This window comes from Physeter macrocephalus, chromosome 11 (assembly GCF_002837175.3).
Source record: "Physeter macrocephalus isolate SW-GA chromosome 11, ASM283717v5, whole genome shotgun sequence".
NCBI lineage: Eukaryota > Metazoa > Chordata > Mammalia > Artiodactyla > Physeteridae > Physeter > Physeter macrocephalus.
In genome coordinates, this window is record NC_041224.1 from 141577905 (window position 1) to 141595023 (window position 17119).

At 37.2% G+C, this 17119-nt stretch overlaps 1 protein-coding gene across 8 annotated transcripts in view; it reads left to right on the forward strand.

Moving 5' to 3' along the window:
• Positions 1-737: 737 nt before the first annotated feature.
• PCNX4 (pecanex 4) overlaps positions 738-17119 on the forward strand; it is a 46039-nt gene continuing 29657 nt past the window's right edge. For 4 of the 8 annotated variants that reach the window (XM_028495965.2, XM_007123205.4, XM_055088494.1 and 1 more), the window contains exons 1-3: positions 738-1184; positions 10914-11658; positions 16903-17082. In XM_028495965.2, coding sequence (XP_028351766.1) covers positions 10970-11658; positions 16903-17082 — 869 coding nt within the window. In that variant the 5' untranslated portion in view covers positions 738-1184; positions 10914-10969. The other 4 variants (XM_028495968.2, XM_028495969.2, XM_024133409.3 and 1 more) reach the window with 4 other exon arrangements.

The following is a 17119-nucleotide window of genomic DNA, read 5'->3' on the forward strand; positions in this document are numbered from 1 at the left end:
CTCGGGTACCTTGATACCGACAAATTGGCTTCAACGTTCCGGTACACGCACCTCTAAATCGTTAGAGACCAATTTAAAGATCTCAGGGGCTGCCTCCTGGGCTCCCAACTGGCAACTTGGAAGGTGTCCAGAACTTGGTGAAGCAATGAAACTTGGTGGAAAATGGAGGCAGTGGGTGATGGGCATGTGTTTAATTTTTAAACTAGCAAAACTGGGGACTTCACGGGCACCCTGTAAAGATTCCCGGCCCTGAAATTAATACCACTAATAATAGTCTGCCAGTTTTTTTGTTTTGTTTTTGATGGAACACGGTAACTCTGCCTTATTTTATTAATAAACAGATACTTTAATGGCATGTTTCACTTATGGGTATTTTGGTTTCTAGTGTTTAAAATACAGTCAAATCCAATCATGGGGGGAAAAAATGCAATAAAGGGGCGACAGCGAACACGTCTATGTATGAAGTATCACTTAAAAGCATTTATTACCGTCGGTGTGTTGGGCGGTGACGGCCAAAGTGCGTCTGCGGTTAATGTAAATCGCAGGACCCTGAGCGGTTGGAGTCGCCCTACGCCCCGAACTCGTCAGTCAGATCACTTGGAACCTCACGCTCTAAAAATGGCGGCCGCGCCTCTATCCATCAGAGAGCACTACCCCCAGAGGAACGTCACGTCACCAGGGCAACGACGCTCTTGCGTAAGGGCGCGACGCGGGTGAAAGTTCAGGGCTGACGCTGCGAACCGTGCCGCCGCGTCTGGGCCTAAGGCGCGGCCGGAACCCAAGCGACTCCCAAGGTTTTCGGCCAGGCGAGCGTTGGCCCGGGCCTGGGAGCGAACGAAGCGCGCCTCTCCCTGCGCTCGGCCGCGCATGGCGGGCCGGAGGCTGGACGCCCAGACGCGACCTCAGGCTGAGGGGCGGGGCGAGACGAGCGCCCGGCCCTCCCCAGAGCACCCGAGCTCTGTTCCGCGCAGGGTGGCGCCCGCTGGAGTTGACGTTAGCCATGGAAACGGGGAGCGGGTTGCGACGCCACCGCGGTAAGCTGGTTGCCCCGGCCGCCACATCTCTTCTGCCTCCGCGTTCGGACCGCAGGCAGCCTCCCGGCGGGAGGGCCCTATACGGGTTTACCTGGAAAAACGTAGTCCCCAGGATGCCTTCGCATCGCCTCTTCCTTCAGGTGACTCGAGGTACGTTAGATCCCTGACACCCACCTGGGAACTTCTTGGTAGCCTTAATTTCCAAGCCTGTGCAGAGTGATTATTGCACTTTTTAAGACGTGAGATGAACTCAGTCGCTAGAGGCATCAATCTGGTGTGATTTTAATTTTCTTTCGTAAGGCAGCGTTAGCTCGTTGAGTTTTAGCATTTTATTTCTAAGAGACACTTGCGAAATGGAAAATGGCCCTTTCAGTCTTAGTTTAGGGATGGCTTTGTTATCCCAATAAAGTTTACACACTATGCCCCTTGCTACTGTGTTCATTCTCTCTTTATCTCTCCTTTTGCCCCATAGTGGTCAAATCATGGACCCCTGAACAGGAACAACTCTTTCCCCATTGATCTGCATCCTCTCTCCACAGCCCGCTGTTTATCAAGGACCAACATTTACTTCAATGAAGTCTACTCCATCAGAAGTCACTTATCAGGCCTCAATCAATAAGAATTGATTTTCTCTCTTATTCAGCTGTATAATATTAGGTGGATTTTTCCTTTGTTAGCTCATTTCTGCATTGAGGGCAAAGACCATCCTTTATATTATTGGGTGTCTACTACCACCTATGCCAAATTTCCAAACTGTTATCATAGCATCCAAAGCCAGTTCAGATGTTGCCATTTTAGTAATTTAACTCTTTGGGCACCTGCCCATTACTTCAAAATTTCCTACTTAAAGAGATGCCTGCTAGTTATTAACTGCCACAGAAAATACCACGTTGGAGATCTTTTCTGTTTCTTTTTCTTATGTAAGAACTTTATTGAGATAAAAATTCACATTCCATACAATTCAATTTTAAAACATTTTCATCACTCCCAAAAGAAGCACTGTACCCTTTAGCAGTCACTCTCCCTGCCCCCAGTCCTCACTATATCCACCAGCCCAGGCATACCCTAATCTGTTCTCTGTCTTTATAGATTTGCTGGTCCTGGTCATTTCATATAAATGGAATTATACAATATGTGGCCTTTTGTGATGGGCTTTTTCCACTTAGCATTCTGTTTTCAGGGTTCATTCATGTTGTGGCATGCATCAGTACTTCATTGTCATTTATAGTCTATTTCTATTCTATTGTATGGATATATTACATTTTATTTCATCTGTTGATGGCCGTTTATGTTTCCATTTTTTGGCTATTAATAATATTTCTGCTATGAATGTTCATGTACAAGTTTTTGTGTAGACTTACGTTTTCATTTCTCTTGGGTAAATACCTAGGAATGAAATTGTTAGGTCATATGGTAACTCTATGTTTAGCCTTTTTAGGAACTGCCAGACTGTTTCCAAAGCAGCTGCACTATTTTACATTATCACTTGAGGGTTCTGATTTCTCCATAACCTCGGCAGTACTTGTTATTGTCCGTCTTTCGGACGGCCAGTCAAGTGGATTTGAAGTGATATCTCATTGTGGTTTTGGTTTGCATTTCCCCAATGAATAATGTTGTTGAGCATCGTTTTGTGTGCTTATACTGGCCATTGGTATATTATCTTTGGAGAAATTCAGATCCTTTGCCCATTTTTAAATTATTTGTTTTTTCATTATTAAGTTGTAAGAGATTTTTCTATATTCTAGATATAAGTCCCTTAACATATATATTTTTTGCAATAATTTTCTCCCATTCTGTGAGTTGTTTTCACTTTCTTCATGGTGAGAACCTTTTCTTTTAGACACTTTCCCCCCTTGTGTTTATTTATGTCTTATCAAGCAGTCCTACCTGCCATGGTCATGCTGGCTTAGCTAACAAAAGCTTCCTATTTTGACATTTGTAGATTTCTCTTAGGCCCACCTTCCTCTGAAAACCCTTTTTCCAAATTTGTCCTTCTGTTTCTTAATTCACAAAAGAAACTTCCCTTTCATATGTCAATAGCTTGGTGTGATTGAAAAACTCTGTCTTCCTCCAATTGACATTATGTGTTGGTTCAGTCACTTAATATCACTGGTTCTCAATTTTACTTTCTGTAAAATATATTGATTTATTTCTGGTAATTCATGTGAGTGGTAGACTTCATTTGCCTGATACTTGATTTTGAAGGAAGAGCTTATTAATCCATTTGAATTTATAATGGATAAGATGTGTGAGGTGTGGGAAGGGTAGATTGGGATAGGAGCAGAAGTATTACTGGCAGTGCTGCACATTTATGATGCTCTGATGTGACCTTTGGCTATTTCCTACCATCTTAGTTTTCTGTAAGTAATGGAATGCTATCAGTTCATGTTCTAGTGTTGTACATTTGGGAAGTGTGAATCATAGAACCAACAACTCATCATTCCACCTGGGAAGCATTGCCAATACATAATCTGCAATAAATAGATCCTTTGAGCTATCTAATCACCCCTCCCATCCAGTCAGAGATTTCCCTACATACCAATTCCTGTGAATTTACAGAAAACTCTTAAATTGGAAGACACTTCAAAATCTGGAATTTGAAAAATTACCATTTTGTATAGCCAAAGAGATGTTAACGTCCTTGTTCTTTTTAGGCTCTGGGTAGATGTTCCTTTTACTGGTAAGGGAGGAGTGTGCTTACTACACAATCGATAAACTAAAACACGAAATGTATTTTTCATCTTTAAGCACCAAATGTCTTTCAAAAGACTCTTCAAGAATCTAGCTATTCATCCATGGCATAGCATTTGGTTCAGATCCCATAGAGTATTTTCATAATTACAGGGGTAACTATCTTTGCATCTGGTTTTTTTTGTTTTGTTTTTTTTGTTTGTTTGTTTTGCAGTACGTGGGCCTCTCACTATTGTGGCCTCTCCCGTTGCAGAGCACAGGCTCCGGACGCGCAGGCTCAGCGGCCATGGCTCACAGGCCTAGCCGCTCCGCGGCATGTGGGATCTTCCCAGACCGGGGCACGAACCCATGTCCCCTGCATCAGCAGGCGGACTCTCAACCACTGCGCCACCAGGGAAGCCCTATCTTTGCATCTGTAGATTCCTATTAGTACCCTCAACAGTTAGTACTTTGCTATCTAAAAAGTACACATATGCGTTCTGGTGATGACAGATGATTTCTATCCAGAGTAACTGAGAATTAAGTTGTTTCATATCTTGCCAGATTTAGTAAAATTTGACAAGTATATTAAAACATAATAAGTTTCCTGAAAGTACAGCAAAACTGTAGTTGAGGTACAGTGCAGAAGTGCTCAGTAAATATGTGTGGATTCAATATCACCTCACACCTGTTAGGATAGCTGTTATAAAAAAAACAAAAGATAACAAGTGTTGGGGAGGATGTGGAGAAATTGGAAGCTTCCCACTGTTGGTGGGAATACAAAATGGCACATCGCACAAAAGTAGCACAGTACTGAAAACAGTATGGGGAATCCTCAAAAAATTAAAAATAGAACTGCCATGTGATCCAGCAATTCTGCTTCTGGGTATTTATCCAAAAGAATTGAAAGCAGGATCTTTCAACATATTTGCACTTTCATGTTTACTGAAGCATTATTCATAATAGCCAAAAAGTGGAAGGAAACCAAGTGTCCATCAGCTGATGAATGGATAAAGAAAATGTAGTATATACATAAAATGGAATATTAGTAAGCCCTAAAAAGGAAAGAAATCCTGCCATATGTGACAACATGGATGAGCCTTGAAGACATGGTAAATGAAATAAGACAATCATAGAAGGGCAAATACTGCATGATTCCATTTACATGAGGTATCTAAAATCATCCAAGTCCTAGAAACAGGGAGTAGAATGATGTGCCAGGCACTTGGGGGAGGAATAAATGGAGAGTTGCTGTTTAACAAGTTTTAGTTATACAAGATAAATAAGTTCTAGAGATCTACTGTACACCATTGTGTTACTAGTTAACAATACTGTATTGTACATTTGAAAATTTAAGAGGGTAGATCATATGTTAAGTGTCCTTGCCATAAAAAAAAAATCTAACGTAATAGAACAGAAAATAAACGTGTGGATTCAATGAATGAAATCAACCAACAATAAAAACAATATGCTAGATTTAAAAAAAAAAAAAGTAACCTTTGCTAACCAGAATCAGGCAATTGCTAAAATTTCTATTTCTAGGAATTCTTTTTGCCAAATTTCTAGGTCATTGCTAAATTGATCTCTGTTTCCTACCCTTTTGGATAATGGGTAAGAAATGTGGCTCAAATTCCAAAAAAAGTAACATTTCTATGGCTATTTTGTTGACCTGCTTTCAGAGTAGCATATGAAGAAGGCATATGGCCTAAATGATTATTGTGATGCCACGTTTATCCCTTAACTTCTCTTTTCACAGCTTTAAAATTTTTTTCCCTAAGCCCTGTGCCATTTTTCATTTTAACATGTTGGAGGTAGCAGCCATATAAATGCATCAATCTGTCTTTAACAGTCTTTCAGAGCATATGCCAAATTCTCATTCAGGGAGTTAGTTTTAATTATTCTGATTTTATTTTTTCATGCTACTAATCCAGATTAGAACTTAGAAGATCTCTCTATAGAAATGTAACTGTCATTTCATACAAAGAAAATATTTTTGAAGTATTCCAGGATCTGTAATTAAAGTTTAAGTCAAACAGTACCAATTTATCATAATTTTTGCCTAAATGAATTTACAGTATCTGTCATGTAATCCTCTTTTATCCTTAAAATACTAGAAAAAACAACCTGATGCACTTGCTACCTATCAAATTTCCATAATTTTTTTTCTTGTGTACCTTTGTTCATGACATTCCTCCTTACCTGGTATATCTTTTTAACTCTACTTCACCTACCTAAATCTTTAAGGTTGTGATTGAAGCCCAGGCCGATATTTCTGAAAGCAGTCTCCATAAAACACTGCACACATGATCTGTTATTAGATATCAAGGGAAAAATGGGTTCCAAGGACAAATAAGTTTGGAAAACTCAAATGACATATTTTAAGCAGATTTGCAGTGGTATTTTTTTTAACTTGAAGATGTCTCAGAGTCTTTAGTCTGCTGATATCCATTGTGACTCTTCAAGATTACAGTCTGGTATATAGTTTCTCAAACTTCTTTGACCACAGACACCTTTTCAAAAAACATTCTGTAGGGCAAACAATCCTGTATCCTTCAGCCTTTCTTTTTATATTCCATTAAAATAAATCGCCATCCCAGTGTCCTCCCCCATTCTCCTAAGGCTTCTTGAGGGAACTTATACCCTTCATACTTTTTCGTCTGCCCTCACTTTATTATCGCTCCTGCCTTATTTTGCTTCTTGTGTCTGCCGTTCTTCCTGTTTTTCTCTCCCAGTAAGAACTAGCTGCGCCTTCCTGGTAATGAAGGAGATTAAAGTGTAGCATAAGACAAGGAGCAAATTAAAATTGGGCTTCTGACATGTTAAAATCCTCTAGCCATTTCCTTCTCCATGGGAGAAACCCAGCCATGTTTCTCCCTCAGGCCCATCCTGCTCCAGTATTACTGGGATACTATACTGCTCTAGGCAAAATCTTCTCTGAGCCAATAGTACTACCATTAGACCATACTATCATTTAGTCCATAAGAAAAATAAATGAAGATACTTTCCAAACATTTAAAAACTGGGAATAAAGAGTTTATGGGTTTACTGTTTTGAATGGGGCAGGATATGCTGGAAGAAGTTTTCAAAAACAGTAAATAACATCCAACTAACCTTTTAACAACAATATTTAATGTTCTCCAACTTTAATCATCTTACTTAAGCTATGCCAGTAATGTACTAAATACATGCCTTTCTGTGCCAAGGTACAGTATTTTACTAAATATTATGGAGAATCAGAAGTATCTCAAGATTTGGCCCTTACCCACAAATAACTTAATAGTAGAGAAAAGAAAAACATTTGAAAAGATAACATGTAAAGAGGTGAACAATACAAGAAATGCCCTCTGTTGATACATGTTACAAGATGAGTACTATGAACAAGCAATGTTTTTGATACACAGAAAGGAGAGAGGCATAGTTTGGTCTAAGTGCTCTGCAAAATTTTCAGAAAGGATTAGACTGAATCTTGAAAGTTGACTAAGATTAGTAATTATGGAAGGAAGGAGAAGGCATCCTGGGCAAAGGAAAGGGTATGTGCATAGGCACCCAGAAGGCCACAGGATGTGTTTGCAGGGCATGGGTTGAGAGTTCTAGAGGATATTTGATACTTTAAAGAGGTGTCAAAATGTTATATTTTGTGTGTAAAATACACACAAACACAGCCTAGTGAGTATGACTTCTGAAATTTTTTACACTTAGACACACCGAATAACCATGTGTACAGACAAGTGTGTGTACTTTTTTTTTCTAATACAAATGGGATCATCAGTGTGTTTATTGTACTTTGCAGTATATTGTGGGCATCTTTCCTTGTTTCCAAATCAACAGTAGATCTTGAGAGTATTCCACTGTTTGGAATATAATCACAGAGTATTCCATCAAATGGGTAAGAACATTTAAACTAAATTTACAAAAGACTCAGAAGTACTAAAAGGTTAATGAATATGGGTAGTAACATGCAGCTAGATAATCTAGTTTATAAGATATCTTCAATTTCTGGCTTCCTTTCCCAGCGAGCCATCTCACCTTGTTCCTCACTTGCCTCAGTGGAGAAGGAGGGACCAGCTTTTACCTAACTCCCTGGGGAAATTTCATCTAGAGTCTTCAAAATCCTCAGGCCAGCCATCCAAGCTCGATTTCCTGTCTGGTGGCATCATCCATAGATAATTGAAATCAGAATCTTTACCCACACTCATAGGAGCATGTCCTTACTTACCTATGGCTTGTACTGAACAAGCATATCAGTACAATACACTGACATCACTGACATCGGTACAGGAGATAAGCTCATTCATAGGGGAGGGAGGCAATCTTTTCATTTTCTGAGATTAAACCGTCAACCACTAAGGTTCCATTTGGCACTGTGGTTCTGTTATTTTGTGAGTACTTGCAGGGCTGTCATGTGAGTAAAAGCTATGACTTTCTATATAGAGCTAAGGCCAGTAGCTGGAAGATGTAAGATGATAAGTGTTTACAGTATAAAGAATTTCCCAAAAGTATAGCAAGAGGTGCTCTAAGGTAGTAATTCTTAGTGATGACCAAAAAACCTTTTGTGATACCCAAAAGCTCCCTCCATGGCTGATGTTGGTTGGGTAGAAGTGACTTGCAGAAAGACTCTTTTAAACTGACAGGAAGAAAGGTTACTTTAAGATGGCTTTAAATTTTGTGTGTGTGGTAAAATACACAGAGCATAAAATTTACCATCTTGACCATTTCTAAGTGTACAGTTCAGTGATACTCAGTGCATTCACATTGTTGTGCAAGCATCATGACTGTCTCTCCCCTTGATTCTTTTCATCTTGTAAAACCCTATACCAATTAAACAGTAACGACCCATTCTCCTCTCCCCTCAGCCCATGGCAACCACTATTCTGCTTTCTGTCTGTGATTTTGACTACTCTAAGTACTTTGTAGATTTATATAGTATTTGTCTTATTGTGACTGGCTTATTTCACTACACATAATGTCCTAAAGTTTCACCCATGATATAGCAATTTGCAGGATTTTCTTCCTTTTTAGGGGTGAATAATATTCCACTGTATGTATATACTAAATTTTGCTTATTTATTCATCCTTTGATGAACACTTGCTTTGCTTCCACCTTTTAATTATTGTGAATAATGCTGCTGTAAACGTGAGTATACAAATTATTTCTTTGAGACCCTGCTTTCAATTCTTTGTAGTATATATCAAGAAGTGGAATTCTTAGATCATATGGTAATTCAATTTTTAATGTTTTGAGGAACTACCATACTGTTTTCCATAGCAACTGTACCGTTTTACCTTCCTACCAACAGTGCACAGGGTTCCAATTTTTCCACATCCTTGGCAACACTTATTTTCTGGGTTTTTTTTTTTTTTTTTGATAGTAGCTATCCTAATGAACATGAAGTGTTATCTCATTATATTTTGATTTGCATTTCCCTAATGATGAGTGATGTTGAGCATCTTTTCATGTACTTATTGCCATTTGTATATCTTCTTTAGAGACATGTCTGTTCAAGTTCTTTGCCAGTTTTTGAATTAGATTGTTTGTGTTTCTGTTGTTGAGTTTTAGGAGGTCTTTATATATCCTGGATAGGAGGTCTTTATATATCCTGGATATTCATAACTTATTTTTTTTCTCCCATTCTGTTAATTGTCTTTTCACTCTGTTGATAGTGTCTTTTGATGCACATGATTTAATTTTTGTGAAGTCCATTTTGTCTATTTTTTTCTTTTGTTACCTGTACCTTTGGTGTCATACCCAAGAAGTCATTGCCAAATCCAATATCAGAAGCTTTGTCCTATGTTTTCTTTTAAGAGTGTTGTTGTTTTAGATCTTATACTTTAAAGCTCTTGATCCATTTTGAGTTACCTTTTGTATATGGTGTTAGGTAAGGAGCTAACTTCATCCTTTTGCATGTGGACACCCAGTTTTCCCAGCACCATTTTTTGCAGACTGTTCTTTCCTCATTGAATGGTCTTGGCACCCTTGTCAAATATTTGACTGTATATGTGAGGGTTTATTTCTGGACTCTTTATTCTATTCTATTGGTCTATATGTCTGTCTTTATGAAGATGGCTTTAAACTTAATTTTTCATTTCTAACTTAGTATATGACCCCTGAGGTAATGCTTCACTAGCTGATCTCGTTAACAGGCAACTGTTTTTCAGAAACAGGAAAAGGGAAAGTTGAAGAGAACAGAATCCATATTATTTGATCCTTAGTTTTTTATGGCGTTAAATGAAAATAATCTAGACTAAAGCGTATATGGGTCCTTTTATTATTTCATGTTTTGCTAGTTCTGGTAGATTTTTGGAAGCTGACAAGAGAAAGAGAGACTAAAAATTGAGTCAGGAAGTGGTTTGCATGTGGTAACATAGTAATAATATGCTTAATAATAAGCATGTAATCTGACTCTTGGAGTCTTTTGGTTTCCAGTTCATTGTCCTTCCTACTGCATGTTGAGCTGCCAGTGGCTTTTTATTGAAATGCTACTATTTTAGCAGGGCTTGACTTTTTGAATTATCAGAAAAGCCCAAGTTTACTATAATTGTTAATTGATGTGACTAACACTTAGTATTTCCATTTTCCACTTCTATTTCCATTTCAATTCAAAGGAATTATAGAGAATATCCTTATTTTATAGAGCAGGGGTTGGCAAACTATGGCCCACAGGCAAATCTGGCCCATAGCCTGTTTGTGTAAATACTGTAAAGTTATATTGGAAGACAGCTACTAATATCCACTTATCTATGGCTGCTTCTCTGCAACAACAGCTGGGTTGAGTCATTGTAACAGAAAAATATTTACTATTTGACCCTTTATAGAAAAATTTTGCTCACCCTTGTAATAGAAAAGTTAAGAAACAAACAACAGAAGCACTCAGGGAAATGATTGGTTAAACCACTAGCAGATTTGGGTTGAGAGTACTGGCTTTTTGAACTTTCCTTTGACCTCAAAATCCGAAAATGTGGGTTACTTAAGAAATTCCAAGTTTATCTAAGTTCCAGATAAATTAGTAGTGAATATGACTTTTTTCCAAATTAAAAAAAAGTACTTAGCAACTATTTTTTTTGTGCCAAGTATGTGTCAGGCAATGGGAAGGAGCTAGAGAAGTGAAGTTACAAATCCTGCACTAAGGAACTAACTAATGGAAATATGGCATTTTTCTCCCTCATGTTTTAAGTATATTTTCAAATAGTGATTTTTTTTCTTTTTCTTAGAGACCGCTGTGTTACAGAAAAGGATGTGACTTTCAGAATAATCCTGAGTGAGAAGGATGAGTCCAGATGTGCCTCTGCTGAATGATTACAAACAGGACTTCTTTCTGAAGCGCTTTCCACAGACTGTTCTTGGAGGACCTCGACTCAAGTTAGGCTATTGTGCCCCTCCTTACATATATGTTAATCAGATTATACTTTTTTTGATGCCATGGGTTTTGGGTGGAATAGGAACACTTTTCTACCAGTTAGGCATCCTGGAAGACTATTATACAGCAGCACTTTCAGGTGGACTAATGCTTTTCACTGCATTTGTCATCCAATTCACAAGTTTATACGCCAGAAGCAGATCGGTGACAGTGGAAAGAATGCTGACCACAGATATCTTAGCAGAGGAAGATGAGCGTGAATTTACAAGTTGTGCTGGTGCTGAGACCATCAAATTTCTAATTCCTGGCAAAAAACATACAGCCAATACAGTTTTTCATTCTGTTCTTGCTGGCTTAGTGTGTGGTCTTGGAACATGGTATTTGCTCCCGAATAGAATAACCCTGCTGTATGGCAGTGCAGGAGGCACTGTTGTACTATTTGTCTTTGGATGGATGACATTGTGTATAGGAGAATATTCATTAATTGTAAACACAGCTACAGAGACTGCAACTTTCCAAACCCAGGATACTTATGAAATCACTCCTCTTATGAGACCTCTTTATATTTTTTTCTTTGTTTCTATAGATCTTGCACACAGGTAATAAGCTATCAAATACTTTATAACTTTATTTTTAAGCATACATAGTAAGAGCACTCTCCTTAATATTAAAAGAAAAGAATCTATGAATTAAAAGTCATCAAACCTTTGGGTGATAGGTTGTTTTGATGAATAATCTCATAGGACTAATCTTTGTTAAACATTCATCCTAAAGCAGTAATTAAATCTTGTTGAAGAGTGAAAAGAAAACCCTTTATAAGATAAGATAAATAAGCAAAATTTCAATCCTGTGTTTTACTTTAAATAAGGAGCTATGAATCTGTAAGATAGCCTGGGTGAAACCTGTGAAATGAGATGGAACTTTCCTGTGAAGGGAAAATAGAGAATTTAAAATTTATACACATAAATGTTAATGCACAGATTGAGTGGATTTAAGATGAATAGAATAACTTATTTAATTTTGTTATAGTAATTATATAGAATATTGATTTTTTAAAAAATCAATTTGCTATGGAAGAAAAGAAAATAGCAATTTTAAACAAAATTATTTGATGACTTCTTTTGCTTGCCTTTTCTAAATCTGACATTTCTTTCTCTGTTCCTATAGATTGCAGCTTTCTCTATCACAGGTAGAAATGTACAGGCACCACTTCATGGACTGTTTGTACCACCCCCATTCATATATTAAATCCCTAACCCCCAACGTGGTGATATTTGGAGATGGGGTTTTGGGGAGCTAATTAGGATAATGAGGGTGGGGCCCTGGTATGATGGGATTAGTACCCTTATAGGAAGACACACTAAAGAGCCTGATTTCTCCCTCCAACATATGAAAATGAAATGAGAAAGCAGCTGTCTTCAAGCCAGAAAGAGAGTTTTCACCATACCCTGATCATGGTGGCACTCTAATCTCAGACTTCCAGACTCCAGGTCTGTGAGAAATAAATTTCTGTTGTTTAAGTCACCCGACTCTATGGTATTTCATTATGAGCTGGCTAAGATTTTGATACCAAGAAGATGGGGTGCTCCCATAACAAATACCTAAAAGTGTAGAAGCGGCTTTGGAACTGGGTAATGGGTAGAGGCTGGAAGAGTTTTGAAGTGTGTGCTAGAAATGTGGACATTAAAGGTAATTCTGGTGAAGTCTCAAGACAGCAGTGAGAGCATGTTATTGGAAACTGGAGGAGAGGGCGATCCTAGTTACAAAGTGGCAAAGAACTTAGCTGAATCATTTTCTAATATTTTGTGAAAGGTAGAACTTGAGAGTGATAAATTTGGATATATAGCCAAGGAGATTTCTAAGCAAAGTGTTGAATGAACAGCTTGATTTCTCCTGACTGCTTATAGTAAAATATAAAAGGAAAGAGATGAATTGAAGAAGCAATTACTAAACAAAATGGAACCAGAACTTGCAGATTTGGGAAATTTTCAGTCTATCCATATTGCAAAAAATGAGAAAGCATGTTCTGAAGGGAACACCAGGGGTGTGGCTGGACTGTCGCTCAGTGAAGAGTTTCTGGGATTATAAGAGCAGAAACACTTCCACTTTGAACTAAAGATGTAATGGATGAAGGCTATTAAAGTTATTAAATTTGACAGGACAGGGATATTAGAGCTATTTGATGGTGAACATGGCACTTTTCTTAAGTACCAAATGATCCTAAAAGTGATTCAGAGATTATCAGGTTTCAACAAGCTAGAAAGCCTCTTCTGGAAGCCCTGGGGCTGGTACTACCCTGCAGAGCTCTTGGGGTGGGACCCTGACCTAGAACTTTTTGGGTGACATTGCTGCCCTGGGGGCCTGGAGGGCAGAGTAGGAAACCAAAGAGGATTATTCTACAACCTTAAAATCTAATGGAATTTGCCTTGCCAGCTGTTGGACTTTTTTTTGGGACCTGTCACCCCGTCTTTCCTGTTTCTCCCTTTTGGAATGGGAATGTCCATCCTTTGCCCATCCCACCACTGTGTTTTGGAAGCTCATAACATTTCTGGTTTCACAGGTTCACAGCTGGAGAGGATTTTGCCTCAGGATGGACTTTAGAGTTGATGCTGGAATGAGTTAAGAATTTTGTGGCTGTTGGGAAGGAATGAATGTATTTTGCATGTAAGAAGAACATGAATTTGGGAGATCAGGGTGGAATGTTACGGACTGAATGTGTGTGTCTTTTCAAAATTCTTCTGTTGAAGCCCTAACCCCCAATGTAGTGATATTTTGAGAGGGTCTTTGGGAGGTAATTAGGTCATCAGGGTGGCCCTAGTTCCTGATGGAGTTGGTGCCCTTATAAGAAGAGACACCAGAGAGTTCCATCTCTCTCTTTCTCCACTATGTGAGGATACAGTGAGAAGTTGGCTCTCTGCAAGCCAGGAAGAGAGTTCTCATCAGAGCCCAATCGTAATGGCACTCTGATCTCAGATTGTGAGAAATACATTTCTATTGTTTGAGCCACCTAGTCTATGGTACTTTGTTACGGTAGCCCAAAAGAAGACAAGGCATTTAAAAATATATAGCCAGTTTATGTACTGAAACTGACCGATTCTTAGATGTCTGCTATTCCTTAACTCTTAACCTTTTCTAATTGTGCTACATTTATGGACCAAAGAACACTATAATACCCTTGTAGTTCTTCACCTAATCAAATATTGTAAGAGGAGAATTAATTTATGGAAATTCTATTGTAATTGATTTTTTAGTACCACTACCATTTACTAACTATAAAATATATTACAATTAAAAACTTGATTTTGAAAAATTAGCAATAAAATTGAATTTAAATGTATATGTATACATTTGATCCCTTTTGAAAGATTTATTTATAAGATTCTTATTTTCAGAATATAAATTATTGAGTTACTATCTCACTGTGCCATTTCTGATATCAGAAATTACCTGCTATAAAACATCTTTGCATTTAAATGATGCCCTAGGTTCTTTTAATCTTTTAAAAAATCTCAGACAGTTAATTTACAATTTGGTTACCTTGACTGATTACTCATTTTTCATTTCTCGATAAAAGAGCGTAAAATGGTTTTTATTTACTATATTCAAGTTGGATTTAATATACAGTTTTAATGTTTACAGTTTAATAATTATAAAAAGATTTTTTCAACTATAACTAAAAGACAGAGGCAGTCCTTGAATCTATTTTTAAAGAAAATATGAAGTTTATATAGAAAAATTACCTCCCATTTCAAATTTAGAAAAATTTTATCTTCTTATTAACAAAATAATAATCAAGATGTTCTTTATGCAGTAGTAGGTGTGATACTGCATATAGATACTGTATGAAATGTGTACTCTATTCGAATTTGGAGAGTTGTCAGATATGTCAAGTTGTATCTTAATATTCTTTCAGAGAATGTGAAAGTTGAAGAGACAAGCCCTACAGTGTAGTGATCTTTTCTCTTCCTGCATTCTTTAGTCTACCTAGTACAGTTGTATATTAATAATTTTAAATGACTTTTTCTGTGCATTTTTATCGAAGACAAGCGGGAAACCTTCAGTGCTTAGTTCATAGACTCTCAGGAACTGTTTGAATGAATGATGCACGTTTATATCACCTTAGCCACTACATATTAGGAACATCTTTTTCTGGGCATGTGGATCTTAGTGAGTGTACAGAATTTGAAATATTTTTATGGTTGTTAGAAAAACAGTTATTTCTTGCGGGCTTAGATTTTTTTGCTCTAGAAAATTACTGTTACGTTATCAGAAATTTTAGGATTTAAACATTTTTCTGTTATAAAAGAACCACAGTAATCATCTGTGTGATCATCCTGAGTCATACACACAGGAAAGTAATCACAATGTTTGGTTATTTCAATTATGTATTCTTATATTGTGCTATCCTTGTGTATAAACACTTTTCTGTACTATTGCTTGTTTACTTTAAGAACAAAAAGATATGGGGGGGTAAAATAGAACTTGGGTAACATATTTCCTAAGTATACATTATTTTTACACAAATTATCCTTTCCTTGAATATGTTAGCAAGAGAAGTGTTGTCTTTAAAAAAAAAAAAAACTGTACAAATCTACATGTTTTCCTTGACCTTTCTATGGCTTATTGTGTGTGGTTTGATTTTCTTTTTTGTTACTAGAGTGTTTTCTTCTCAGAATGAAATGAATTTTATTTTAAAACTACACTACAGAAAGTATTATCCTCTAATATAGCATCACATTGTTAACCTTGTGTTCGTTAATTCTCTGCTTATAAAAATTTGAAGGACATACATTATGAAGCAGAGTGCGTTAGCTGGCATCGTCCTGATATCTGTGTAAGGAAGCACATCATACCATTATTATAATCATAGTTGCTATGCATTTGCTTCTCGGCTGTTAACATACACTTAAGTGTATAAATATTAGTTGTCTTTCTCCTTGACTTTGTGTCCTAGCAGCTCAGATATTCAAGTACGATTATTATGCTATAAGTTTTGAGATTTAGTTTTCTCTTTTGAAAGTTGTCTTTGGAACTCCATAAGTACTACAGCGTTGTTGGTTTCCAGGCAAGGTGTTTGGCTAACCTTATTCCAAAAACTTAGTAACATATTGATAATTTTTATTCCTCTGTGCTTTAAAGTGTTTGTTAAATTATTTGAAACAATTTGATAATGTTACGTTTAACTGGTAAGTGCTGTACCAAAAACCAGTTTCTCCACTTAAGATAGAAGCCTTCACTAATTTATGAGACTGTGTTGTACAAGTTTGTGTTCTCAAATCCATATCACTTTATACAAAATAGAAACAATATTATATGTTTGTTAAATTCCCAGGCTAACCCACAGAGACATGTTCATAACCTAATGTTGCTGACGTCTGATTTTAAATATACGGATTTCAAATTCCAGGACCTGGGAGCAAGACAGTACAGGAGAGAGTAGGAAAAAGAGAAGAGCTTACTCTCTTTGCTAGCTACTAAGATATGAACAGCAGGAAGGCTTTGGCTTTCCCAGGGTTGCTTGCAATTTTAAATTTAAAATTTTTAAACTCTATAGAATCATTGGTAGAATTGCAGCCAATGTAGTTTAAAGATTTAAGGGAAAAATATTTTCGCCCTGTACTACACTTGTATACAATTGAGTACTTGCTGGTATAGAGGAAGGACAGTGGTCACAATTTATGTTTTTGATCTTTTGCAATTTGGGATTAGGACCTTCCTGTAAATATTCTTTTGTTTCAGGGCAGAGGTGGGGTGTAGAGGAGGTGTATGTGTTTTGTTTTTCCTTTAAAGATCTTCTTGTAATTATTGTTTTGTATGATATAAATATTTTCTTTTTATTGTAGGTTTATGGTAAATATACCAGTTCTAGAACAAATGAATCAGATTTTACACATCTTGTTTATATTTTTACCGTTTCTGTGGGCACTCGGGACCCTACCCCCACCTGATGCACTTTTCTTATGGGCAATGGAGCAGGTTTTAGAATTTGGCCTTGGAGGCTCATCTATGTCAACCCACCTACGGTAATTATTTTAAATATTAAAGTGATATGTAATTTAT